Here is a 27,592-nt window from a genome sequence, read left to right on the forward strand (position 1 = left end):
ATCCAAACCCTGATTTAGATTCCTTAAACAAATTAGACTTTGGAGCTAATGCAGCAATTTGCATAACATTCTGCTCTATTTTCAGCTGAAATTGCTCAGCACTTTTTTAAACCTGTAGCAAATTACTTCACTAATGAGGCTAAATTACCCCGTGATGTTACAGGTAAATTTGTCTGTAATAAATCTCATGTGCATTTGCAATGTACAGATTTTGCATTGTCTACCTGCTGTTCCATAGGCACATCAGAAGAAATAATGGAGAAGACTTAAATTTTGAACCAGTATATTTGTCTTAAGAGATGTGCTGCACTAAATATTATTCCAATATTCTGTTCTGATGAGTTGTTTTCTCCCTTCCACATCCATTTCAAGTTCTAGGAGTCAGCTCTCTGAAACTAGCTAGCAGTGGGGCTGCTTGTCTTCCATACCCTTCTGCAAAAAAACAGTGTGGTTCTTTCCCTCTTAGATGGGAAGTCATTTTAGTAATGTAAACAAGGCAAAGAGAAATAACTGAGAGAATTTGTAACTGCGGTAAAAACATGAAGAAATATAATAATTTCATGGATACTGTGGATAAACAGTCAGTGCAGTCATGTTGCTGTGCGGCCGTCTTGGCCTTTGCTGCGGTGCCCTGGTCCGTGTGGCCAAACCAGTCAGCTCACAGTGAGCCTGAGAAAAAGAGGGTGGCTGTAGTCAAAGAGTGTCTCACTACGCAGCCCGCTACCATTTAAAATTTTTTGGGAATTTGGTTTGGCTCTTGTAGCTTCTCATTCCAGCACTGGTGGAACAGAGTTGCTCAAAATCCATTCACACGTGAAGTCGTTAGCACTTGCTGCTGGTTGGAAAACCAGTATCTAACAACATTAAAACCAATTCTTATTAATTATTTCCAGAATCAGACTTAAACTGAATTGTCCTTTTAATTCAGTTTTTATTGGATACATAACATCACCTGTGCTAGCAGACAGTTATTTTTTAGTTCTGTTCTATATGTAACAGAGTGGCATTAAAAATAGTTCCATGTGTTTAAGTCTGTGTATTTTGATATATTAAAACATGCTTTCTTAATAGCAGAAATGTCACAGAATAAGTGGCAGATGATGCAGTGTGTTACGTCAGTTAAACTGGCAATTAATATCTATGATGTGTAGAAATGATTGATTGTTGTTAGATTTCCTTCACCTCCTCTGGATGAAGAGTTACTCAATAGTGATTATTAAGAAAAATGTGGAAAATATGCATCTAACCATGAATTAATCTTTGAATTAGGAATGTGGAGCTGTTAATAGTGGAACACTTAATGTCTTACTGGGAAGAGGAGCTTGCATTATTTTAGCAGCACACTTTATCACTGTCAGTCTAACAGGTTTTTTTTTACCTATTCCTACTTCTCTTCTGTTTCCATTATATTTTACTTTGTTAGGCAGGGTACTCAGAATTAAATGCAGAAAAGGATGTTTCAGTTATACCTACCAGCAAAATTTGAACAATATCTCAGATACCCACTTGCTGAGTATAAATAGAAGAGGAAGGGTGTTTTGTTTTCTGTTGCAGAAGTATTTTAGGCTGTTTTGGAATACTTCATTATCTAACAGTCTTTGGCTAAACTGTTTAAAACTTGAAGCTTCACTTTTCTTTTTGTATCTCTAGCTCTAATTTTTTTAGCATTCTGAAGGATGCAAGAGGCAATTTCCATTATGCAGTGATTGAAAGAAAAGGTTTTGCTTCTTTTCTTTGCTGCTGGGAGGAATCAAATAATTTTCACTCCACAGATTTCAAAGAATATATTTCAAAATTGGGTTCAAAACCTTAGTGAGACTCAAAACAGATAATATCTATTTGCTTTAACTTTGCTTCTGCTGTTGCAAAGCCATTAGCAATAGCCAGGTTCCAGGGCCAGATTTCTCATTGCTTGATATGAAGAGAGGTCGCTCACCTACATTTTGTTCACTCTGGTCTGACTGGTATCTTTCCTTGAGATCCACAATGTCTCTGATAGCTCTTTCCCACATCTCCTGTTCCTCTCAGCTATTCCAGCTAAAGGTTTACTAGTGTTATGCCATCGTTAGCAATTAGGATTAATAAGAAGGTAAAACAGAGTGCAGTGTTCAAGTGAGGGGTGTGACCAGACACGCATTCTGAAGCACAACTTACTTACAGATGACCAATCCTTTTCATCATGCCCTTTTTCTATTTCCTCATGTTGTTCCTCCCCCATGCATTTGGAATGACTTCCTTTTCCTATCTTTGCCCTTCTGCTAAACATCCTTTGAGTCTGGCACACCGCCACAATCCCATCAGCATGCTCTTTACCGTAGGACCTTTCCATTCCTCCACAGAGGTTCCTGCCTCTGTGCCCACTTTACCAGTTAACAAAGCTCAGGCTGAACCTCTTCAAGCCTTGGAGTGGTTCCTTCAGCAGCCCATTGAGCAGTGACGCAGTGACCTCCCAGACCTGGTCTTTGGTATTGTCCCTTGCTCTGCAGGGTTTGTGTACATCAGCGTGGTTTATTACTTTTCCTGTCTCATCTCCGTTTATACGCTGGACAGCCACTGAGCAGATGTCCTCAGAAACAGGTGCCTGTACATTCCAAGTATCTACATACCCTTCACATCCTGCATTTCGTTTCCTTCCACACATTCAGACAATCTGTTGTATTGAATTGGGAAAGCAAGCTATCAAGTATTCATATGCTAAAATCTTACAGTAATCAAGCATATAGATATATATATAGATACAGTTTTAGACATATTGTTGATGTCTTATTGACTTGTTTTTATCAGCACATGTGCTTCAGGCTGGTCACGTGTAACTCCTGGTAGGTTAAGTGTCTAACAGTCCACTCTTGGGGTAAACACCACTGAGTCAAAGATAAGCCTTGAAACAGATAAATTAATTTCTCATAGGCTTTTGGCATGGGGCATGGAAGCTGTCCTTACTAGGAACATAATTGACATCTTCACTGCTTCCAGTAGCAGCCTGAACCCCTTCTTGAATCTAAATTTTATTTTCATAGTGTGGATGCGAGTACGTATTCTCAGATGTAATGTAAAAAAACTTCATATTATGCCAGAGGAGAAGACTCTGTCATCAAGCTGACATGAGTGCACTTTTATCAATCTGTATACTAGCGAGTCTGGCACCTATTCCTGTCCCATCTGCCTGTGTTTTGGCATCAATGGGGCTGGTCAAGTGCTTGTGGCCAGCAAGTAGACAGTGACATTAATGGCAGAGAGCCAACCTCAAAGGAAAGTTTGAAAATATCCTGGTAAAAGAAAACACATGATTCCTTAGATGAAAGAAGGAAGATGCATTCTTCCATGGAAATAGGTTTTTTTCCACAAAATTTATGTAATCTCTCTTCTTTCAGTTTTCACTTTGATTGGCATAGATTCCTAATCACAGCTCGATATTTAACAGCTCTCTAACAGTGTCTTCCAAAGATGTACACAAAATATTTTCAGTGAGAAAAAGGAAGGAAAATAGCTTTCAGAAATTACTGGTATCCATGGATTAAGAGAGTCATGAGAAACAACACAGCACAGATTCACTCAGCCTTGTTAATATTGTTAATCTTTCTCCTCTGATCCTCTTTTTTTTGTTGTTGTTGAGAAAAGATGGTGTAAAAAGGGACAATGCATTTGAGACATGGTTAGATGCAACTGGGCATATTCAGTTGCTGGAGAGTTGAAGGTCATTCTTTTGAGATCAGAAGTGGCTACTTTGGGGCTGGTTTGTGTGAGAATGGAGTTGGTTCTCTGTATCTCCTGGCAAGTTGGTACTCCACTTTCTTTTAGGTAAACAGACTCTGGCATATTCTATTTTCTTTTCCTCCTAGATGTAACAAGGCAGCAGCCACTGATACATCAGTAAATATTATATTAAGAAATGTTTTCTTCATCTTAAGTTAGGAAAGAGACAGAAGTATCAAATTGAGATTTGGGATTTGATGCCCCATTGGTGCAAATTGCTGCTTATCCATCCATCCAGGCATTTTTGGCATAGACATTTGGCAGTAGCAGTGCTGAATTCACTGGAGCTTTGACTAACTTAGCTGAGATCTGCCCCAGGAGACCAGGTCAGAATTGTCCTCCAGGCTATGGCTCTTAGCTCGCTAAAGGACTTGAACAAATTTCCTTTGCCTCGTTTTCCATACATTTAAATAGATCCTGCTAGAATCCATCACAGTCTCACAATTTGTCAGCTGGAGAGTATAGTTTTAAACATCTACATAGATATTTGATAGAAGCACAAAGATGGGATGAGACTTGTGGTGAATAAAGGCCTGTTGTAAAAAAAAGAAACAAAAAAACAACCAAAGCAAGAGAGGAGTCCAGATAAAAAAACAGCATCAGAAACTGGGCTCCTAGTTGTGAACAATCAGCTCCATCCCTCCCTGCATGACACAGTTACTCTGCCAAATACCAGAGCTTGGAAATTCAAAGAAAGTTTGTAAAATAAATCTTCTATTTCCTAGGTAAAAATAGGATCTTTCTTCAGTAAAATTTAAGAAATTTTGTCAAGTTATGTAAAGTGTTATGTAACAACTGTTTCATTTCTGTTGTATTACCCTTTTTTTTCTGACAGAAATGCACTTTAGATTAATATTTAATGCCTTTGCTTTTAAGAAACTATCTTTGAATCACTTGAGTCTGCTGCTGGCTTCAGGTTCCTGGGAGAGGAGGAGCTGCATGAGTTGAATACTGGTGTGCTGTCAGCTACCATAACTGAAAAGGGAAGGTGCAGCTCAGGAATACTGTCTCAGTGTAGCAGAACCACACATTTCCCTTTAGAAATGAGAAGATAGCAAAACCTACCACCTGAGAGTATCCACAGGATAAACTGCTGGGAAGTATGAAATGTCACTTGATTGTGTGCAAGGGAAAGAGTGGGAAAAACCACATAGGCACAGAGTCCTTCTGAATGGAGACAGAGCCCTCTGAGTCTTAAGCTGAATTGTAGCACACAGAATGATTTTTTCTACAAAGTAATACTTTTTTCTCATTCTCACTCTTTTTTTTTTTTTTTTAGCAGCAAAGCAATTAAAATATTCATTCAACATATTGTGGTTTAAAAATATAATTCACAAAGATCAGCAGGCATGTTTTCATTCTGTTGTTCCTGATATTACTCATCACACCAGGCAACTCATATATTTTTTAACTGTATTCTTTCTTCTATCAGATCTTGTTTCTTTTACGAGGTTGAAGTGTGAAGCTCTGTGGTTGATTCACCTTTTGTAGAACTGATGCATAAATTTTTGTTCCTAGTCTTTTTAGTAAATGTCATCTGTTTTGTCATGTAGGTGGCTCTTCATGTAGCATGCTTGGTTTTTAAAATCTGGTTAGTAGGGGAAGCAAATGTATTTTTATATGAAGGTTAAATGGTAATGGATTGTAAACCCAAGCAAACAAAACAAGCAAGATTCACCCCCCATGTCTCCCAGATTAACTTGGTAAATTTTTTTCTGGCTCAGAAATGAGCTAATTATTTAATTGCAAGTCATCCTGTTCACATGGAGAATATTTGACTAATGATATATTTTGCAGCACCTTTTCTCTTTGACCTGCTTTTCTCATTTCTAAACTGAAAGAGGTCCTGGTATCTCTAAGCAGCAGAAGCATGAGGTCTCAAAAAGATTGGTGAACTTTTCTGCCTGATATTGATATATTTTACCAATGTCCATTCATATCTCTTCAAGCTTCAGGTAATGCCAGCTGCTGTAGTCTTTGAGGTTACCTGCATATTGCTCAGAAAGTTGCACATTGGTACTGATATAATGCCTATCTAAGGAAAAATATCCTAGTTTGTCTTTAAACACTATCACTTTGGCATTTAGACCAAAGCTGTGTGGTAACTGTGTAGACATTAAAACATCTTAATTTAACACTGTAACATCATGCTTTTAGATAACACAGCTGTTCTATTTTTTGGTTTTGCTGTTACTAAAAAAATAAGAATATGCCAGATAAACTTGAAGAAGAAAGGGAGAACTTCTGGTTTAGCAGTAAGTAATTTCATCTAGCTCAATTTTGGAACTCTAACGCCTGAATCACTTTTCAGTCTTTTTCGAGGTGAATCAGAGATTCACATAATCATTTAGGTTGGAAACAATCAAGATCATCTAGTCCAACAAATTACTCAGCACTGCAAATTCCACCAGTAAGTGTCACATCTGCACACCTTTTAAATGCCTTCAGGGATGGTGACTCCACCAGTTCCCTGGGCAACCCATTCCAGTGCTTGATAACCTTTTCAGTGAAGAGTTTTTTCATAATATCCAACCTAAACCTTCCCTGACATAACATGAGGCCATTTCCTCTTATCCTACCATTTGTTACTTGGGAGAAGAGACCAACTCCCACCTGGCTACAGACTTCTTTTAGGCAGTTGTAGAGAGTGATAAGGTCACTCCTGAGCCTCCTTTCTGCCAGGCTAAACCCTGCTCCTCTCAGGACTTGTGCTCCAGACCCTTCCCCAGTCCACTGTCCTTCTCTGGACTTGCTCCAGCACCTCAATGTCCTTGTTGTAGTGAGGGCCCCAGAGCTGAGCACAGGATTTGAGTACCCACCAGTGCCAAGCAGAGGGGGAGGATCACTGCCCTAATGCTGCTGGCCACGTTATTGCTGATACAGGCCAGGATGCCATTGGCTTTCTTGGCCACCTGGGCACACGCTGGCTCACGTTCAGCTTCCTGTAGACAGTTCCTTTTCCAACAGCCAGCTTTCCAGCCACTCTTCCACAAGCCTGTAGCATTGCATGGGCTTGTTGTGACAGTAACACAAGACCCAGTACTTCACCTTGCTTAAGCTTGTGTTAGATCTATGAAACGCTATAAATTGGTTCTGCATAAAGATTTTAAGTTAGTAAATGAAGCTTGAATTCCTCATAGATTTTATTGTACTTTAACGGTTTCGTTCTTCCAGGACTTCCCTCTGCAGAGCCCCAAGAACACATGGCCATGTAAAAACTGCTTCACAAATATTTCACTTTTTTTGTTGTCCTAAAGGTAAAATGGCCAGCTGAAATGGCTGGCTTGTTTCCCCGTACACGTATGAGGAAACTTCTGGACCTTTTCAGAATTGCCTGTGTAATTTGCTTGAAGCTAAAGCGTTGTACTCTTCAGATGTTAGTCATGAACCTGTTTGGTTTCTTAAAATTAGACCCAAGAATGATTACTCTTTGAGGAACAAATAGTGTCACAGAACAATAAAGAAGTATTTGTTTGAAATGGCTTCATAATAAATTTTATTTCATAATAAATTGTATTTAGTATTCCTGACCTTCTTGATCATTTGTCTCAAATATTTTTGTGCTTTTTTTAGAATGATTTTTACATGAGATACCCCATTAGAAATTTATTTTTTAGGCTACCTTGGGTAGGCATAAGACTTCTGTTCCCTCAATATTGTTAGAACAACCAGAACAACCTTATCATGATTTCTTTCATATCCTTATCTTTATGTTTCTGATGATTCCTCCTTTTCCTTTCATCATTGCTCATCCCAATTTAGTTGATATAATGTCCTTACTGAGACTACAGTAGTTGCTCCAATTCCCCGTAATTAAATGTAAAGGCAGGACACCTGAAATCTTTATGATGTTAAGTGCTTTTTTTTGTTTGCTGTAGCTTTGTGGTTTTTTCTCTAGCTTGTGATGTGTTAGACTCTGAAGGAGATGACGTCTCTCCAGCGCAGAAGAAACTCTTGCCAAGGCAAACCTTGATGAACCTTGAGAAAATTTGATGAGCCAACACTTGACTAATTTTGGCTGCTTTTACAGAAGTTCTGGTTTGTCAGTGTACAGTTATGTTGCCACTGAAAGAATAATACTAGGAATCAAGGCAGTGAAATGTAGCAGCTCTGTGGTGTTACCAGCACACCTTTGCTGGCCTGCAGCCTCCATAAAAAACAGCTTCATTACATTGGACAGCATTTATTCATACTGGTGTTCATTGCCTAACGGTATGATTATCACTTTGGCCTGTTTCAGATAAGAAGACAAGGCGGAATACAATTACTGGTGGACCTATTGGACCATCGGATGACAGAAGTCCACCGTAGTGCCTGTGGAGCTTTGAGAAACTTGGTATATGGGAAGGCAAATGATGACAACAAAATAGCTCTGAAAAACTGTGGTGGTATCCCAGCATTAGTACGGTTACTCCGCAAGACTACAGATTTGGAAATCAGAGAACTGGTCACAGGTTTGCATTTTTCAATATTTTTTGTTCAAACTCTCTGTCAGTCTTGAAAGCACAGTTCTGTGCCACATGCCACTTGCTCCATCAGTAACTATTTCATGACCATCTTGTTTGCCCTAACAAAAAGCTTTCAAGCGCTTTGGATTTATGTAATGTCTGAATGGCTTTCAATATCCTGCAGTTTACAGATGTAGGTATGGTTTATGGTTTATGCCTGTCATTGCTGGTTCACTTTGTTCTTGGTTGGCCGTGAGTGCTCCTGAGGGAGATGTTCTCCCCACATGGATATGTTGTGGTGGGAATCCTCTGCTCTCCCTCCTGTCTGCTGTAGGGCTGGCCAGGCAAGAGCCATATTTTACTGAATTTACTTAAAAATTGTTACTCATTGATTTTATATCCTGTGTAGTGATGTTGTGAGAGGGAGGATTTGTTCAGGGGTTTTCTGCCTTTCTTGGGGTTCTTACAGGAAAAGTGGAAAACTGTGTTGGGGAGGTGGACATCATCTTCTGAAGCCTTTTGTCTGAAATTTGATAGCATGCTATGTGATGTGTTGCACACAGAGCATGCAGGTAGTGGTAGTTTATTTATTTTCTTGGTGTAGGAGGATCTGGTCTTTTTAAGATTGTGTGGATTTTTTCCTTTCTGAAATTTAAGGGAGAGGGGAGGGGTGCTGGAGTTCTGTGCAGGAATGCTGTCAAACAGGACTGATGTGAAATGTTTGGAGTTGGTTTTTTTTCACCTTGCCCTTAAGCTAGTGTATTTAATATGTAAAACAGAAATGAGGTAGAGTTTTTTTGGGTTTTTTAATTTTGTGATTTCATTCTATTTGGTGATTATTTACCACTATAAATCAAAAATATTTTCATTATCCTCTCTCCAGTTTTCAATTGTATTTTCATTATGACTTTCCTCCTAAAATATGTAAGAAAATTTGTCATTTCTGTCACGAATCATCAGAGTACACGTTATCATCTATGTTTGTGTAGAAATTACTTACCGTTGTACATCAGGCCTCATTTAGGATACAGTTGATAAGATTATCATCCTTTGGTTGGGTCCAAGTTTCTTCCTTGAGGGTGTTGGAATGAACTGCATGCTGTTTATTAAATGTAGATTTTTTTATATTTAATTTTGTTTCTTAGTTACAACAGTTATCACCTCCTACTTGTTAGTCAGGATTAATGGGGCAGAGATACAGGTTACATGAGCTTGGATCGTGCCTCCTGTGGAGTGACAGAATTACTGACAGATCTAATAAAGTGTAACCACTGCTTCATATTCAGCATGCTTGTTTGTCTCTTGGTTATGTTGTCAGTATCCTGGCTCCAGGGAACATTGTGCCTATTTATTCTGAGTAGTAAGTGGCAAACTGCTAATACACCTCAGCAGTCACCGTAGCACTTCCTATGCCATCTGTAGATGGAAACACAATGTCATTAGATAATTTTAAAAATATATACTGGCCTACAGTTTACATTGGTTCTATTGCACAGTATGCTGTTAAATACTCCCAAATTCCCACTGAAAGAAAGGATGTTTCTTTTCTAGTATGCCCTCAAAGTGTTATTACCAAGACGAGTAGGTACTGGCCATCAGTGGTGGGCAGTAACCTGCCTTTGTACAGGTAGATGCAGCTCCCAGGGATGATGAGCATCAGGATTGCTGGACATGTAGGAGAAGACCAAGATGGTGAGCCTGAGGAATGGAATCAAAGTCAATGGTATTTCAAGATTTTATTCATGAGCCTGTTTTTGTATTGGAGTTTTTTGTTCGTTTTTAATAGCCAGTACATCCCAGAAGGCCACTGCTTGCCCTGGCACACAGTGCCATGCTTTCTGAAAGGCAGATGTTTTGTGCCTTTCAGAATGCAGATCACTGGCCCTTGCTTTCAAAATGCAGACATGTTTGTGGTAGTGTTCTGCAAAGCTTCTTTCCAAAGCAAGCCTCATAGCTGCAGCTCTCATCTTGCATCTCTTAGGAAACAGGCTAAAGTCGTGCATCTGAATCAGTTCTCTTTTCCTTTTTATTTTGGTAAAGTTTTGTAGTGTGACAGCTGAATTCCTTCTTTCTGTGCTTTCTGGGGAATGAAAGGTAGCTCCTGCAGCAGCTCCCTTGGTAATGAAAAGATTTGACTTGGTGGCAGGCATAAGGAAAAATAAAAAAGTTCCTCATGCTTTCCATCGGCCTTCTTGAGCTGAGGTGGCAGGAAGGTAATTATTTCAGTAGGGGCTCTACAGTCTGGAGGAGATGCAGAGAAAATAATAACAAATGTCTGGTTTGGGAGTAAACATAATAGCTTGAGCCTTTCCCTCTCATGTTCATTGTGCATCCTGTCTATATAAAGGCTGCTATTGTTTGTTACTTTCAGGGAGGACACAGAGTTCATGCCTTAGGAATTCACACAGGCTCTGACATGGCTGCCCCTAAATAGTCAGGCATTTGTCCACAGAGCACTTCTCTTTGGTGGGGAAGTATCATTATCTTTGTCCTACAGATGGGGAACTGAGCACATAAAGTGTAAATGACCTGTCCAGAAATCTGGCAAGATGAAGGTGTGAATCACTCTGAGTAGACACCCAGCTGCAAGGGAAGAAATACAGCCTGGAGAGGTTTTTTAGCAGCTCAATTTGTCTGGCAGTAGTGAAGCATTCATTGCCTGCCCCAAGTACCGTGAAGCACTTGCCCAGCAGAGCGAAAGTTCTGATATTAGTTTCTTCCTCAAACATGCACATTCTCTTCCTTCTTGTTGCTCTTTTCTAAGTAGATTATAACTTCAATTTCTGGCAATCTCAAGCCTGGTTTTGGAAGGGTATTTAAACCTGCAGACCAGCTTTATAGCCCAGTAGCTCCTTGATTGTCAGGATTGCCTTCAGCACCATTTGTGGCTTGTTCTCTTTTCCAGAGATTTCTTTCGGCCATAATCTCTCCAAAACAGTGTTTTTTTACTTTTTCCTTTATCTTGTCTTTCTCCTCCTTAGCAACAGAGGTCATGGGCTGATACTGGAAAACCTTACCATGCTCAAATTTTTGGATTGCACAAACTTAACCTTATAGCAAAGTGTTAGAGCTTCAAGGCTGTCTTATGCTGAGGAAATGGTTTCAGTGCAGGCTCCCATGAAGAAGCTCTGAGGGAAGTGTGCTGCCTGGCTGTTATGAAATTAAATGGTGTTAATGCCCAGGAAATATTTCCTAAAATATGGAAAGATTATTCATACAGAAACACTTCCACAGTTACAGGCTTTTACTAGAAGAACATGGATAAAATTAGGTATACCCATGAATATATACATTTGTGCAAAAGTGAAATACTCTGATAGAAATAGAGATGTGGGCATGGCCTACAGCCTCTGGTAGTTTCCAGAGACTCAAGGAGCACCTGAATCACAATGTAAGTCTGTAAATGCAAAGAAATAGGTGTAAGCTGAATGCACCACACTTAATCTAGCCATCTTTTTACCCCAGCACTGTGCTGCCAGTTTCCTCAGTAGCACCTGTTAATGGGAAAAAAATAAAAGCCTTCTATTTTAAAATAATTAAATGTTAACACTTTTCTAATAAATATAAATAGAGAGGAACACAGTACAAAATTAGCACAGATCCTGCAGATGGTAGAAAGAAATGTTTTCACTTGGTAATAATGACAATGAGTAACTGATTTCTGATTCTCTTGCCTTTAACAAGTTAATTATGAACCCTTCCACAAAATTCTATTTTATAATTTTTTCTATTTGTTTTACTGTCAGGGAAAAAAATACATGGAAAAAATCTGACATTTTAGCAAGGATAACAGAGGAATCCCATGGATGCCTTGTGCAGAAGGTGAGGTCAAGCAGCTGTTGCTAGATCCTTTCCAACTCAGGCTGTTCTATGATTCTGTGATTCAACTTATGCTTGCTCCTTCTTCCATCTGCTTGATTGGTTGACTGGGTACCTGTCTCAGATAAAATGGTTTAAACTGCTATTCTTCTCAGTTTTGACAAATAAGATCCTTCACAGCTAGAATGACAGTTTCTGCCTATGAACAATAAGGTAGCTGGATTTAAGAAATTCCTTTTAAAGAGGGCCCTTGCATGACTGCATCACCTGTTTAAAATCTGTAAATACCATTTCTGATTGAAAGGTAAAAGTGGATAATCCACTTTTAGAAAGTACATGATGATAAAGAGCTGCAGCTATAAATAATGTCGGGAGAAACTGTTTTTTCCAGTGCTAGCAGCCAGTCTCCTGCTTATTTTGCTTGACAATAAAGTTTCAGGGATTTAACTATTGTCTACTGAAAATACATAAATTATAAAAATTAGCAGATAAAAATTATAAAGCAGAAACTAACACTATATATATATATTCTAAATATAGATGGGTGGATACTGACTCCATGTACTTCATTCATATTTTTATTCACTGACTTAAATTGCATATTTTCCATTCCTACAAAACACTACAAGATACTGTGTACAAATTTTTTCTTTCTAAGGAGCACTAGTTCTCCAAGTGTCCTTAGCCCACAGTCAAGCTGAATGGGGAAAAATTTCATTTACTTCCCAGATTCCAGTATTCATTAGTGCTGTCTTTAATTTCAGCTGTGGCCAGTTTGGGTTTTGGCCTGGTTGGCCCCCTGTTTTCACCCCATGTTATGCAATGTTATTGCACAGTCCTGTTTCAGTTTTAGTAGCTGCTGTATGTTTATAAGGAGGGGTTTATAACATTATGGATAAACTCTCTGTGTCACTGAAAGCAATTACCTGCTGTTCACCTTAAATCTGTCCAGTCTGAGTTAAGTACTACAGGTGAAAGCTCCTTTTGATTGCATGCTGCTTCTTAGCATATGCATAAGTTACTGGCAGATTGGTCAAGTCACTCCAGAAGGCCCCTTTGAGCCCTGTATCTGCCTTTGCTAATCCGTGTAGTTATAAGTTAGTGAGCCTGCAGTGATATGTAAATCATGGTTAAGGGAGTATTCTATTTAAATGGACCTTTCAGCTCACTTCAGTGGAAGATTTAATTCAATTTCTTTTTTTTTAAGTATTTCTGGCCAATTATTTAGAATTTTTACCTTCCTAGTACAATGGCAGTTCTTCTGTTGGGGGTTCCCAAAGTCAAAATCACATGGCTGCAATTGTTTTCTATTTGTAATGTTATTTTCTAATTGGACTTTGTAAGGTATCACACTTGTGATTTTTTTGTATAGTAAATCTTATTTAACAATATTATGGCAAAGGGTTGACTGTTTAGTACTTAGGATCTTGAAGCAGTTTAATTTAATAATTTAATAGTTTTCTGCACATGTGCCCTTGACATACCTTAGTTACTGGAGTGTGTAAACACAGATGTGAAATTTTATTGTGATATAAACATTCATTTGGAGGTGGCACCTATTTGTAACCTTATTGCTCTCTGGGAATTTGATTTGAAAATGAATAAAGGCTCTTTTATCCCATTCCAAGATGACTTTCCCACAGCCTTAAGTAAAAATGAACCGAACTCTTCTAGGAGTTGTTCTTACAGTATTTCACCTTGATGTAATTCCTTAAATCTCTATTATATCCCTTTTCTTTTGCAGGTTTATATTAGGTGTTGCTCCAGTATTGCTCATATTAAGTATCCCTTTTCTTGACTGTATTCAAGTTTTGTAATGGAGCAATGCAAGTATAAGGAAGCCTGACCAGAAAAAGGCCTAATTAATTAGCAGCTTTTGATATGTAATGTAAAAAGATAAGTAGGAAGATAAATGGACAAAGTGGCTTGCTCTTGTAACCAAAGAGACGATTTCAGCGTTACACAAACTGAAAAGCAGATTATAAAGATACATGTTTTAGGTTCAGATACATATCCTGCCTATCACAAGCTTTTCAAATAGATGACAGGGAAAGCCATATATGTGTGTTAAAATTGTCATGATGGCATAATCATGCTCTGCTTCCACAAGGTTGACATAGTTCTGGTCCAATATATGCTTAGCTAAGAGACTAGGACTGCCAAATACCCTTTGGGGCCCATAACTCTATATAGCAAAACAAAATGGAGATGTGGGATAAATGCAGGAAGTACACAAGTGCCTCCTAAGATACAGCTCCTCCACCTCCAGTATCTGTGTCCTGTCAAGTCAAAGAAATTAGAAAGGTTAAGCATGGAGTTAGATAACTGCTAGCACAGAACACTGCTTTCAGAAGTGATGATTTTGATTTTGGCAGGAAAATATGTTCATTCATTTCTTACTTAGTGTCTGCTCTGAACATAAGCAAATTCTCTTTAGTAACTTCGAACAAGTGTTTTGAGGCACTCTGCCAAGCGCAGAGGCAGGTGTCTTACAGACTTAAATTATTTTTCCACCAACAGATTTAGGATAAGATTAACAAATTACAAATCTACTTGCCTGGGCACTAAAGTTTGCTTGTATGTTTTAAATGATTTTTATTCAAAATGGAGATTTAAAGGGCATTAGTTCTAATAAACCTTTCCTACTCTTTCATTAAATGGATGTAATTGCACGTACAATATCCTACCACAATCAATTTTAAAAGTTGATTAAAGCTTATGAAGTAATTTACTTCTAATTAGGTGTTTTAAATAAAAGTTGTTTTCAACATTAACAAGATTATTTGTGTAATGAAAATTCCTATCTATTTACTCTGGATCGAAGCCAGTGGCTGAATAAGGAATTACATATTGTAGTTTCTTCAGTATTTCTTTCAAGTATAAGAGCCTTTTCAGTTCCCAGAGGTTGCATAGTAATTTGACTCCCTCCTTTAGCTTGAGATACTTTTAAGCAAACCTCCTCACCTCAACCTCAACCCTGAATTCTGTGAACCACTGAGAATTTTAAAAAAGCCAGCCTCCGTCAAATCCCCTGCAAGTCTCAGCTTGCCTTTAAAACAATGTGTTTCATCTCACAGCCAAAACTTTGCACAGGCTAGTTTGTCATTTTATACTGTTACAGCTAAAATCTTTTGGGGGGACCAAAAGGAAACCAAGGGTTTGTTGAACTCAGAAAGACTGCTTGTTACTGCTGTCTTAGTAAAATTTGGTTTCATGCAGACCATTATCAAAGCTAAGCAAAAGCAAAATAAATGAAGGCACGTGGTCTGCAGAAGCAGCTGCTCAAGTTAATCTCACTGAACGTCCAAGTGCCCCAACGCAACTTCAAACAACTCTACCAAGGTAGTACAAACCCTGTGGCAGGGTTAGTGGGCTGCATGGCAACTCTGTTTGTCCACCTATCATCAGTTACTTTAAAGTTTTACAGACAGTCTCCAAAAATCACTATTGCATCATCATAATTTTAATAAAATACTTAAAATTTGTATCTTGTACTATTTGTACTTCTCCAGACTAATAGGCTGACATTTCATAGTCAGTGGATGTGCTACAGCCAGGCACAGCTGTGTGTTGTACTTTCCAGTATGATTCTACAGTGTGGCAGAGTTTAAATTTTAGATTTTAACATCACCTACAGAAAATACTGCCATCATTTCCGGAAATGTGGAAGTGATTTTCACACAAATTCAGAGCAGGAATTAACTGGCATTTTATAAAGTTTTCATATGAACCCAGTGTGGAACCACTCACCAAAATACCAAATCTCTGTAGTCATTTTCCTTGCAAAACAGGAAGGTAAAATGTTCTGCAGCTTAAACTCATATGATGTTGGGAAACTGGTTTCCAGCCTATAGGCTGTGACATCTTCAAGAAATACCAGAGTCATTCAAAACACACCCTATTTATAGTTCATATGTACCAGCAAATCTAAAAGTAATTTAATAAATTGTGTAATTTTTCTTCAGAAATGATGCTGTCTTATCAAATAACACTTAGGCAAACAATGTTGACAGTTAAACTGGATCATTTTATACCATATCTATTACAATTTTACTGTCTAATTATAAAACAATCTTTGCCCCCTTTCTCAATATGCTGTCACTATTTTGGCTCTGAAAATGGGAAAACCCACTGATAGAATCTGTTGTCTTCATGAAGAGTTATTCTCAACTTTTTCTGAATCATCAGATTAACTTCTTCACCCCCTGCTGCTCCCAGTTAAATAGGGAGATGTGTTAAAATAGACGCTTTCTCAAATCTTACGCCCTGCTTTCTTAGCAACAGGCTGGGGTACTGATTTATCGGGTAAGGTGTTAAATCCCAAGGATTTTTATAGGCAGAAGGGAATGTACCGTTACAGAGCAATACCAATCCTTCCCCAGGCTTGCAGGGCCTGTTTCCCTGCAGGTGAATGTGGCAGAGCAGAACAAGTCGCTGGGTGCTGAAGTGTCTGCTGTGAGCAGTGCAATGCTCCTGGTAGAGGAATCCCTCTTCTCTCTCTTAGGGGTCTGCTTGGAGGTGGTTTAATCTGTTTTCTCATCCCAGCCTGCTTCCTTCTCCCTATTTCCCAGGCAAATTCACACTCATTTGTCCTGCATTTACCACCCTCAGTACCAACACAAAACCCAAGGTGGTCCCTCTTGTTTTCTCTTGAAGTGGGAAGTAACTCTTTCTCTCTTGTACAGTGAGATGCATCTTCTATAGAAAATTCAGTCAAGTTTTGCCCATGTTTCAATTCATGGAGCAGTTAAACTGGTTTCATAATTTGCTTGAGAATATACTGCATGAATAATTTTTCTTTTTTTCTTTTTTCACTTCAGTCAAATTTTAAGTTTAAGAGGAAATATCAAACAGGGTAATCTGGAGTGATAAATAGAGGACATCTGTTGCAGCATATGGCTTGACATAAGAGCTGCATTGAACTTTTTCAGCAAGTAGTAATTCTTTGGAAAAAGTCAGCTGGACATACAGTTTTGATGGGCCTGCCTGAATGATGGAGTATTAAAATGCTTGCAGTTTAAAACCGCTTTGTAGTTTGAAATGTTTGAGATTTGCCACACCAAGTATTTCAATTTTATTTTGAAAATGGTTTTTTGTTTAGAAAAAGATAGGAATATTTAACTTTTCGTTTACAAAATGAAAGTTTGAGGTTATGGTGAAACATGTTCATTCTGTGGTCAGACTACTGTTTTCACTATGCCCAGTAATTTTATTATTTTTATTTTCTTTTAATTGTATTTGTTGTTTTTAAGTTCAAAGGCCAACTTCCCTTCTTCCCTCCCAAATGTTATTTACATTTAATGTTATTTACAGTGCTCTCTTTTTCTTAGGCAACAGTTTGGTTAGTATATGTTTCCTTCTTTTTTAGCAACTATACACCAAGCCTTTCATTTTGCACATAGATGCAATTTTATAGATAGGACTAACTTTCTAACTGGTTCTTTTTAGAAAGGAGTTTTGTATTTAGAACTGTAACTTAATGTTCAGCTTTAGTTATAACATTTTTATTCTCTGTATTAGGGTCTGTAATCAAACATATGTTTTGATTTTGGGTGCTATTACAGGTGTAAGCACTGAAAAACATCTTGCCATTCGTATATATCCATCCTTGTTAGATTCCCATGCTTTCTAATACAGTAGTTAATTTGGAATGGCATTGCCATTAGTCATGTGTTAGGATAAAACTTTTTTTGAAAGCAGTTGATATATTTTTTCTGTGTTTCTGTCACTTAAAATGAATTGGTTTTGGTTTGGCTTCAGTGTTCAACAGTACTCATTGAATTTCATCAGCCAGGAAAGGAAGTTAAGCAGGAACCACTGATCTTTCCGCAGTAACCTTGGTCAGCTCTCCTAGTATTTCCTCTGCTGTTAAACGTGAAGGCTAATAACTCTCTAACATTCTTGGCTGACACTTCTTCCCTTCCACAGTTATGTGTTAATTTTCAGTGTACAGCAGAAGAAGAGGAGCAACCTTAGGTCAGAATTCATTCCCATTAGAGAAATACAATACTGCAATGGCATTTGGGTGGTACTTGGTCTTAATCAATACTAAAATTGGCCCCTCCTTTTTGTTGTAATAAAATCCAAGATGTAATTTTCAGATGAAAAGAGCAGCAGTTGAGGAAAAAAAAGGACTAGTTTTTCAGAGGAATTATTTATACTTTTTATACTCTATGTAGTCTTGTTTTTTTATGTAGTCAAGATCAGCCATATTTTTTGTAATAAAACAAAACAAAAAAACAACGCACCCTAATAATCGTTCTCCTCTGTAGAAGCTTCTGTGGAAGCTTTTCCCTTGTAAGGTTATGAGTGGATGCAAAGGCAAAAAAATTATTGCTGCAACTTTGCTTAGCATTCCATAAGCTTCTGCCTGCTCATGGCTTTTACTGAAAGTCAGTATTTCTCAATGTGGAATTTTCCTATGTCAGCTTATACACAGATAGCAAACCACCTCTGTGGATGTCAACCAGTGAATTACAGCAAGGTCTGCATACGTACTCATTCACAAATCAGATAAATATTTCAGGAAAATTGGTGAAAGTTCCTCGTCCGTTATGCCAATTTTTAACTTAGTTTTACAGTGTACTTTTAAGGAGATTCCTTCTGAGCTGTGTGTTGTTCAGGTGCCAGAACTTTTCAAATCAGCCACTTTTTCTTTCCTACAGAAAGTCTGTTACTGAGCCAGTTTCTCACGGTTGAGCTGGTTGAGAAGTCTTACTGCACTTTGTATTAAGAAATGTTGTGGTTGATATTCAGCATCTCTGCAGCAGAACTGCTGTAATCTATCGGGAGCCCACATCTGCTGCCAGGGAGCAGATCCAGCTCTGCAGAGCAGCCTTGCAATTACAGCGGGGGCTCCAAGCGGTAGCCAGCAAATGACTTTTCTAGCACTTGGGAGCTTGGGTTAGAAGTTGTTTTTCCTAAGGATTCCAGCAAAAGATCCCTTGTGTTTGGCTTCTGTGCAGGGTACTTAGCACTCAGATTTCAATCTTAATTGTCATGTTCATGAGGGAAACTCCCAGTAGCATTTCTGTGCCTTCAGCATATAAACAAAAATGCCTGCCAATGCTTTGGTCTCTATTTGTGGGATGCAGTTTCTCAGCACTATCAAATGGGTTTCTGCATCACTCCATGACCAAACTATTAAATTATGGAAAAGGAGAACCTGGATATATTAGAATATTTTTGGATTTTTATTTTTACAGAGAATATTAAATAAGCAAAATCAATATAATTGAATGTTGATTTAAACATCCTATATTGAGAAGACTCAAAGTCTCATTTCTCCAAACTGTATTTGTTTACTTACAATCTTTTTTACAATATAATTTATTTGTAAAAACACAGTGGCAGGGGCAATGCTTTTTGGAAGAGATGACTTTTCCAGTTTCTTGGTTTCCATTTATATTTGTAGTCTAAGTTGTTCTGAGACGTTTGTTTTTTATATTTAAGTCATAATTTGAGGTCACATTAAATCATGAGCTAAATAGCTGTTTAGACTTCCCTGGTTTTGCATATGTTCTCTTGCTATGATGGTATTTTTTGCATAGATGTAAGTGATCTCCATGTTCTTAACTGTGAATGGAATAAGGATAGCATGCAGCTTATCAGGTCTTGAGTTATATCTGACTATAGATATACATATACTGGTTCTAACTAAAACAACAACACAAAAATGCATTGAAGTGTTTAAAATCAGCACAAGTTTGAGCTCCAGCCTGATTCAGAGATTATGGGGTTTTCACTCTGACTGCTCCAATAAATTGAGCAACTCATTGACCATAGGAGTTGCATGGCCTCTGATAAACTTCTCCAGAAGATGCAACTTGATGCAGTAAGATCTCCAGAATAAGCATTCCTGTAGTCTTCTCTAAGAATCCTCCATCTGATGTCTGCTAGACTAATACTCAGACCCAAAATTCATGTTCTAACTGGAATTAACTGAATATTTTCAATACCAGTTTCTCCTCAGTTTTAAGCTTAAAATATGATTGCAAGATACTTATTCTCTGTATTTCCATTATTTATATGTAAGGGTGAAAAACCTCAACCTGCAAAAAGACTTGTTCAGCCTGGTGTAGCTCTTTTTGTCTTTCTGCGAGTCTTCCAATATAACCAAAAAGGGATCTGAAAATGGGGACACAAAATCCTTCATCTGAAAGCCTCACAGCTTTAAAAGCAAGGAGATAAGATATGAATGAAAGTGATTAAGAGATGTTCAACACTGATTAGTTCTTTATTTCATACTTCTCACAAGAGTCAATCTATGGATGGTAAACGGTTGGGTTGGACTGTTGGGTTGTTGGGTGGATCCCACTTTTTGGCATCAGCCACTGTTGAGTCCAGTCCCTTACCTTCCTGTGAGCAGCTGATGACAGTGCAAATTCTCCAGGGGTCAGTCAAGGCACCTCTGAGGCTATTGCAGAGCTGCTTCTTGTGCTCAGAAACCCAGTTCAGGCAGGGCTTTCAGAGTATTCTGAAAGCTTCTTATAGTAGCCCTAAAGGGCATGTCATGAATACACACTTGGAAAATAATGTTCAGAATCATGTGGGGTAAAGGTGGCTCTGTAATGGAAGGTGTATCAGGTAAAGGATTTATTTTATTGTCATTCTCCCTTGCAAAGTCAAGGCAATGGATCATCTTCTCAGACCCCACATAAATCTAGTTCCAGGTTATCCTCAGCAAAAACAGTGAGAAGTGAATTGCCAGTGCCCTTTCATAATTGCAAATTCTTAATTAAGAAGGTTACAAGGAGGCGTGTAGAATGCCAACCTCAGCATGTAGCAGACTGCACTACTTGTGAGAATAAATTTTAACATGTCAGTAAAAAATTTTTGTTTCATGTGGTTGGTAGTATTCAGTATCACAGTTAGATAAAATGCATTGTTCTGGTGTGGAAGAGGATTATCTCACTCTTTAAAACTGTGAGGAGTAAAAACTTGGAAGAAGGCATCAGGCTTACTGGGCTGCAGTTCTGCCTTGACTTAAATTTTGCTCACTTCTGCCTTGACTTAAAATCATTTTAGGAAAAGATGTAATAGCCATTTTTGCCTGGTGATACCATCATCCTCTTATTCTGAAGGTTTAATTTTCCAGTTAGAGAAATCAGAGAGAAAGAGAGCTTAAAGAATATTTCTAGGCTCAACTACTGCTGAATGCCACAGTATTTATGTGAGTTTACTTTAAATTAGCAAGAACCTGAAGTGAATAGAAAATAGTTTTGACATACATGTTTTTAAGCATTTTGTTAGATGGTTCTCTTATGTTTGCTTCTTTTGTATTCTTTTCTGCTTGTCCAGTTCATGACTACTTCTTGAAACCCAAAGTATTGTTTTGTTGCCATCAAAACACTCTCCTCTGCTTCACTTTTAAAATAGGACTGCTTCACAAAGTTAAAGCACATTGTCTTGCATAAGAACTAAATTGAACCTTAAAGGGGGAAAGATTTGCATTCTGATTCTCTGCTTTTATACCATGCACATAATTTACACCTGTCTAGATAAAGGAAAAAAAAAGGCAACCTTATTGTTGTTGTTACTGACAAAACCCAGCAAAATGCTAGGTATTTCAAGAATAGTGGATGTGCCATTAAAGCTTTCCAAGAGCAAGAATACATAGAAAAGCAAGTACAAATATCCTTATGAAGGTCTTTATTCCTTTAAATATGGAATTCCTTTTCATAATGACATTCAGAACAGAAATCAAACAAAGATTCTTTTTCCTTTAAAGTAGCAATTCTTAATGAAAAAAACATTATTAAAATGAACATTTTTCTTACCTCTGGGTGTTTTTTTTTTTCTGTAGCTAAAGTTGGTCTGCCTCATGCAGATTATGTTAATGGGGTTTCTTTACTGATCAATATTTTATATTAAACTGTGTAGCTACCTTTGCAGATAATTACATATAAAATAATTTAATCATGAAATGGTATAACTGAAACAGTCTCCCTATAGAGGTAACTAATTTTAAAGGGAAATCCAAAAATTTAAGTTGATTCCTGTTAATTACACTGCTCTGTCAAAGCACAGAATGCTAAGGAAAATCTTGGGCAAGTTGTGTTGTTGCTGCTTGTAGTTATAAATATCTGAGTCTGTGTTCCTAAGGCCTTTCTTCAGCATTTTCCTCCCACAACACTCACTTGGATTTTTTGTAGAGTTTGTATTTGTAACCTATGTACAGTGATGATGATGGTAGTAATTCTTCTCTTTGGGTGGAAAACTTGTATAGATGTAAAACCAAAACTCAATTTTGCCACTCAAGATCAAGTGTGGGGCCCGGCTACTGTCCTTTGGGAAGGAGAGTAGGGAGGAGTAGGATTGGATTCTACAGAAAACGATGCATGTTGGCAAGGAGAGGGGCATGATGAGGCAGGCTTCCTCTTCCAGCTACTCCTGGGAGAGTGCTGAGCTAAAATAAAGACCACTGGTTCTTCAGAACAGGAAATTGTCCTCCAGCTTCCCCCAGCAGTAAGAGCTGCCAGGCAGCAGCAGGCGCTTGGCACAGCACAAAAGTCGCATGTGCTTTTCCAGCAAATACACAAATACGCAAATGTGGCAATGGAAGGCCGCGTGTCTTTTGCTCCTAACAGTTTCTTGCCTGCCTTCTGTGTGGCACAGTTGCAGTGACCTTGATCTTTGCAGATGTGCTTAGAAAACTTTGGCTCTTGATTTCTCTTCTTTTTCTTTGGCGCATTACGAGTTGCAACGGAAGGGATTTTGGTTTTTTTAAACTCCAGTAAATCTCCTTGTTAGTTGCACCATTGAGCTTGCTGTTTCCATGTAAAAATTACAGTATTCTGTAACTTTGTATAGCTAAATATTTACAAAATGTAATATTACTTGCTGAAAGTACTACTGTATCGGGTTGAGAAGGAAGTCTTTTTGCTTGTAGTACCAACAAGCCTAGGCAGTTACTTCCATTACAGTGATGATCACAGGGTGGAGGTTTTGTTCTCTCAATGTGTATCAATCAACAGTGAAGGTTTTAGTGTAAATCAGAACCTGTTTTCTGCTACTGGTTTTTATTAATTTTACTTAGAAGAAAGATATCTGAAGACCAAGTCCTCAAAAATTACTTGTAATACTCCATTCCATGTGTGCTTCACAGCCTGCGTAGGCAGAGATCATAACCAGCTGCTCAGTTTTTAGGCAGAGCTCTGAGAAATTTCCAGTGCTGCTGTGAATTCATATTTTATATTTAAAGCTGTATTCCCACTGCAAAAGTTTGCAGGTGTCATTCAGCCCCATCTACAATGTAGTTTGTTTTATTTTTGACAGAAACAGCTAAATTAAACACACCAGTGCTCTGAAATATATTGGTTTGGATTGGTTTTTTTTTAACAAAAAACATTTAAACTTGTTTTGGAGAAGTGTTAGTTATTAGCCATTTTACTTTTTGTAGGAGTTCTCTGGAATCTGTCCTCCTGTGATGCACTGAAAATGCCAATCATCCAGGATGCCCTTGCAGTGTTGACCAATGCAGTGATCATCCCTCACTCTGGATGGGAAAACTCTCCACTCCAGGATGATCACAAAATACAGCTCCATTCATCACAGGTGCTGCGCAATGCCACTGGGTGCCTAAGGTGGGTACTTCAAAACCTTTGCTTTACCTTAATCATCTTGCTTTTGTTTGAATTGGTATTCCTCATTCTTAGTCATCTTTAAACTAAATAATTGGTTTGTCCATCAAGAAAGATGATGACTTTCAGTGATGTAAACCTAAAGTTGGAAATTTATTAGAATACAAGCTTCAGGTCATTAAAAAGCAATCTTTAGAAGGGCTGTTGGGGGTTTTCTGTTTTTCTTTTCTTAGCTGTTTTCATCCAAGCTTGTATATTACATACATTTTCTCTCTTGTAGATTTGTCTTGTTTCCCCATTTGCTAAAATAAAGTCGGTACGTTCTCACTATTACATCAAATTTAATCAGTACAAAAAATAATTAAGATATTCACAAAAAGTAACGCGTCTTGAAGGTCCCAGATGCCCTTGTTGGAGTTGTGATAAATATATAAGTAGATTTTTTTATGCTCTGGGAGGATGAGAAATTCAATAAGAGACCAATCAATTTAACCAATCAATTTTTCAACCAAAATACTTAGATAAATCCTTAACAAATATGATAGCTATTTATGTTTGTGTTTTATGCCAAACTTGGATATGCAGTGCAAAGGTGCATTTATATAAATGTGTGCAATTGATCTGTCCATTCCTAAAAGTCACTGTAGATGTGAGAATGAAAGTAGAATGACTAAGGAGAGTTTCAGTTTTGACAAAATCTTACTAAAGGATGGAGTCATAGCAATTTCTGAATTCCAGTGCATATCATTTTCGTGAAATGTTTTAAGATAATAGGCAGGTTCTTTTTAAGTGTAGATTTTCTTTCTCCAGGTATATTGGAGAAAATAATCTGTCCCAGAGATATGAAAATAGATTAGTTAATATTTTTACATACATCACAGAAAATAACATAGTGAATAGTAAGTGTCAGTAAGGCAATCTATGTTGTATGCTGCATCCAAAGCAGATATACATTAAAGAGCTAAATTAAAAAGAAAAGTGATAGGAGGCAAAGTAAAGTAGCAATATTTTTATGTATCTGTCCCTTTTGTCTTTGTGCTCTTTCATCAAATGAAATGTCTCCCTTTCCAAAGTTATATTTGAAAAGTTTAAGGGAAAAAGCAATAAATATTATTGACAGTTTATATGCAATCAGAAGAGAATGAAAGATAGAAGATAATAACTTCCATATTGCAAATGTGGAATTAAATGCAGTATTGCAGTATGGGACTTCAACCCAGGTGTGATTATGTGAATACCAGCTATGTTGGGGTATGTGACTGAAGCCAGGTGTTCGTACCTGAGTTGTTTTGACTTTTTTTGAAAAGAGTTTATGATATAATTGTGTTACATTGAATTTGAATCACTACCCAAAAAAGTTGCCATAATCTCTAGGAGGTGACAGAAGGTGTTACATGAAGACTTTTACATTAAAAGTCTCACATTTCCATTATTTAATGTGTCTCAGTTAAAGAGCTGCCTCTGAAAGAAACTTCTGGTACAAATTTGGGGCTTCACAGTGTCCTTTCTCTGAGTGAGCGTGTCTGGTGTTGCTCTCCCCTCACCATAAGCTCCATCTTCCTGTTAATTTTTCTCAACTGCTTCTCAGGGACCAATGCTCATCCCTGATCCTGCAAACTTCAGTTTTTCCTGCCTCTTAATTGATGGATTCATTGCACACTGGTCTTGAAATCTTTCTTCTTTCTTTTTTTTCCTTGTGAGTGTGTGTGCACGCCCATTTGCAAACTGATGTGAGCTTACTGTAGCCTGCACTCTGGGTCAGCCTGAGGACTGGGGTCACGTGAGAAGGGTACGTTGCCTGATGGAATACACACTGCTTTGCAGCAAGGCTTACTGCCAAGCGCTTGATGGGATGCTGTCACAGCAGAATGGCTTCTGGTCAGCTCGTGCAAAATAAGCTCATATCTGCCTGCAAAAGACTGTGCATATCATAGCTCCTGAATCCTTCCCAGGTAGCTGTAGCAGCAGCTCAAACTGCTGTCCTGAGCAGCTTGGTCTTCCTTCTAAGCCCTTCAGTCACAGTACAGCTTTTTAATATCTTTCTGATATCAACCCCTCACTATTTCCCAAATGCATCTTTCTATCCTCTCTAATCGCTTCAGATATTTTTTTGGCCTCCATCCATCTTCTTTAGATAGTTCCATCCCACTGAGTCTGTGTGGATGCTCTTTGGCAGAGCAAGAACATTTGGAGGGGGTTGAAACTTACTTCTACTTCACACCAGTGGTAACTTCTCTTGCTTACTTTTCCCCACTGTTGAAAATACCTTTCTCTATGCAAAATGTCAAATCTGAGATTGTCAAGAGAGAAAAGTGCAAGCTCACCCCTGAGAAGGTAACTGGTTTCTTCTGTTGAATTCATGTAATATACTGGGACTGTAGACTGGAGGAAACAGCAGGTGTCAGAATGAAAAGATTAGAAAATTATGTGAAGATGGCTGAGTCTTGCTCTGTTCAGGTGAAATACCCACCACCCTCAATAAACTGAACAGCTTTCACACTTTCCACTTGGGTCTAGTTACAAGACCTGTATTTCCTTTTCAAGATCTCAGTGGACAAGGGATGTAAATCAAGAAGATGTAATGTGGTTGCTGGCTGAGGTTGTGCTGTGCTTATCTGCTAAATAGCAAGTCCATTGTCATCTTCCATGGGAGAATTTCTTCTCAGACTCTGGTTTGATTGTCCTCTGCTGTTTTCTTTTTCTGTTTTTGCTAGAGCTCATTTTGAGGGGATGCAGTTAAAATTCACTTGCATCAGGATTACCAGTGACAGTGCTCAGTATCAGAGGAAGAGTAGTGGTGTTCAGGATACTTGACAAATTCTGAATATCTAATGTTGGCAGATTTTAGAGACTTCAGGTGTATTACATAGGTTTAATGCTAACAAACATGCCAGGAGGATTTGAGTTCAAAGGTTTTTTCAGTCTTCTGTGACTTTGGCTGTCTGGTGTATTCACTGCTGAAAACGTTCAGTAATATCTGAGAGCTGATGTAATATAATCCATCCCATATGCAATGCTAGTAAGTAGTTTACAATGACCATTATACAGGAATAGTCAGATCTTTGTTTTGTGTTTTTGTCACAACAGTCTATGAATTATTATTCTTTCTACTGATCTTTGTTTTCTCAGTTTCTTTATAAGAATTTCTTATGATTTTTCAATTAAAAAGTTGGTTGTTACCTACAATTTTTAGTACTCATGCTTACTCATTATCTTTCTTAACCACATTCTTATGTCTGTAATTCCAGTCACCCAGTAATGCAGCTGAAATCACATAAAAAGCAGCAGCAATATCAGACCTTCTTCTCCTGTTATTTTCTCTTTTCCTTAAAGATGTTATTTACAAACTGCACTTTGCATACTTTTCTGATTTGAAAAAAAGAAAGTATTTTAATACAATATTGTACAAATTAATTTTGAAACAAATTAAAAACTGGAACACTTTGAAATTGTTTAGATAATTCAGAGATCTAAATACAGCATTATGGCTATCACTTACAAATTTAATCTAAATATTCAGCTTTCATAAATTGCCAGACCTCAGTGTGACATCTTGGAGTAATCACCCAATTTAGTTGCCTCCCCACTGAGTTACCAGTACCCTATCTCATTAAACTCTGGTAAAGTTAGACTTCTTTTTTTCCTTTGTATTTTAGCTGTGACTCTTTTATTTGTGTTAGTGAAATACTGTATCTTTGATTTATAATTCCTGATTCACTTAAACAAGTTAGGGATAGTCAGGTGAAAACTGAATTTGTAACCCTAGTTGTTAATGGGAGGGAGTTTGCAATCCCCAATCTGAAATTTAAAAATCAACAGGAGAGACATTGAATAATGTTGTCTTAACCTGAAACGTCAAGGTTACTTATTACAAAAACTATAAATCCCTGTCGAGAGATTTATTTGAAAAAAATTGCAGACAAAAATAATTTCAAGAATTTTTGCCTCATGTACAATCTAGAACCTTGATTTTTCTATAAATTTAAAATG

General features: G+C 37.8%; 1 protein-coding gene across 8 annotated transcripts in view; it reads left to right on the forward strand.

Annotated features, from left to right (window-relative positions):
• The window catches only part of CTNND2 (catenin delta 2), a 640,288-nt gene that overhangs the window by 488,079 nt on the left and 124,617 nt on the right, over nt 1-27,592 (forward strand). For all 8 annotated transcript variants that reach the window (XM_038129852.1, XM_038129853.1, XM_038129848.1 and 5 more), the window contains 2 exons: nt 7,994-8,207; nt 23,422-23,605. In XM_038129852.1, the coding sequence (XP_037985780.1) occupies nt 7,994-8,207; nt 23,422-23,605 (398 nt within the window). The remainder of the gene's footprint in view (nt 1-7,993; nt 8,208-23,421; nt 23,606-27,592) is intronic.

Source organism: Motacilla alba, chromosome 2 (assembly GCF_015832195.1).
Source record: "Motacilla alba alba isolate MOTALB_02 chromosome 2, Motacilla_alba_V1.0_pri, whole genome shotgun sequence".
Taxonomy (NCBI): Eukaryota; Metazoa; Chordata; class Aves; order Passeriformes; family Motacillidae; genus Motacilla; species Motacilla alba.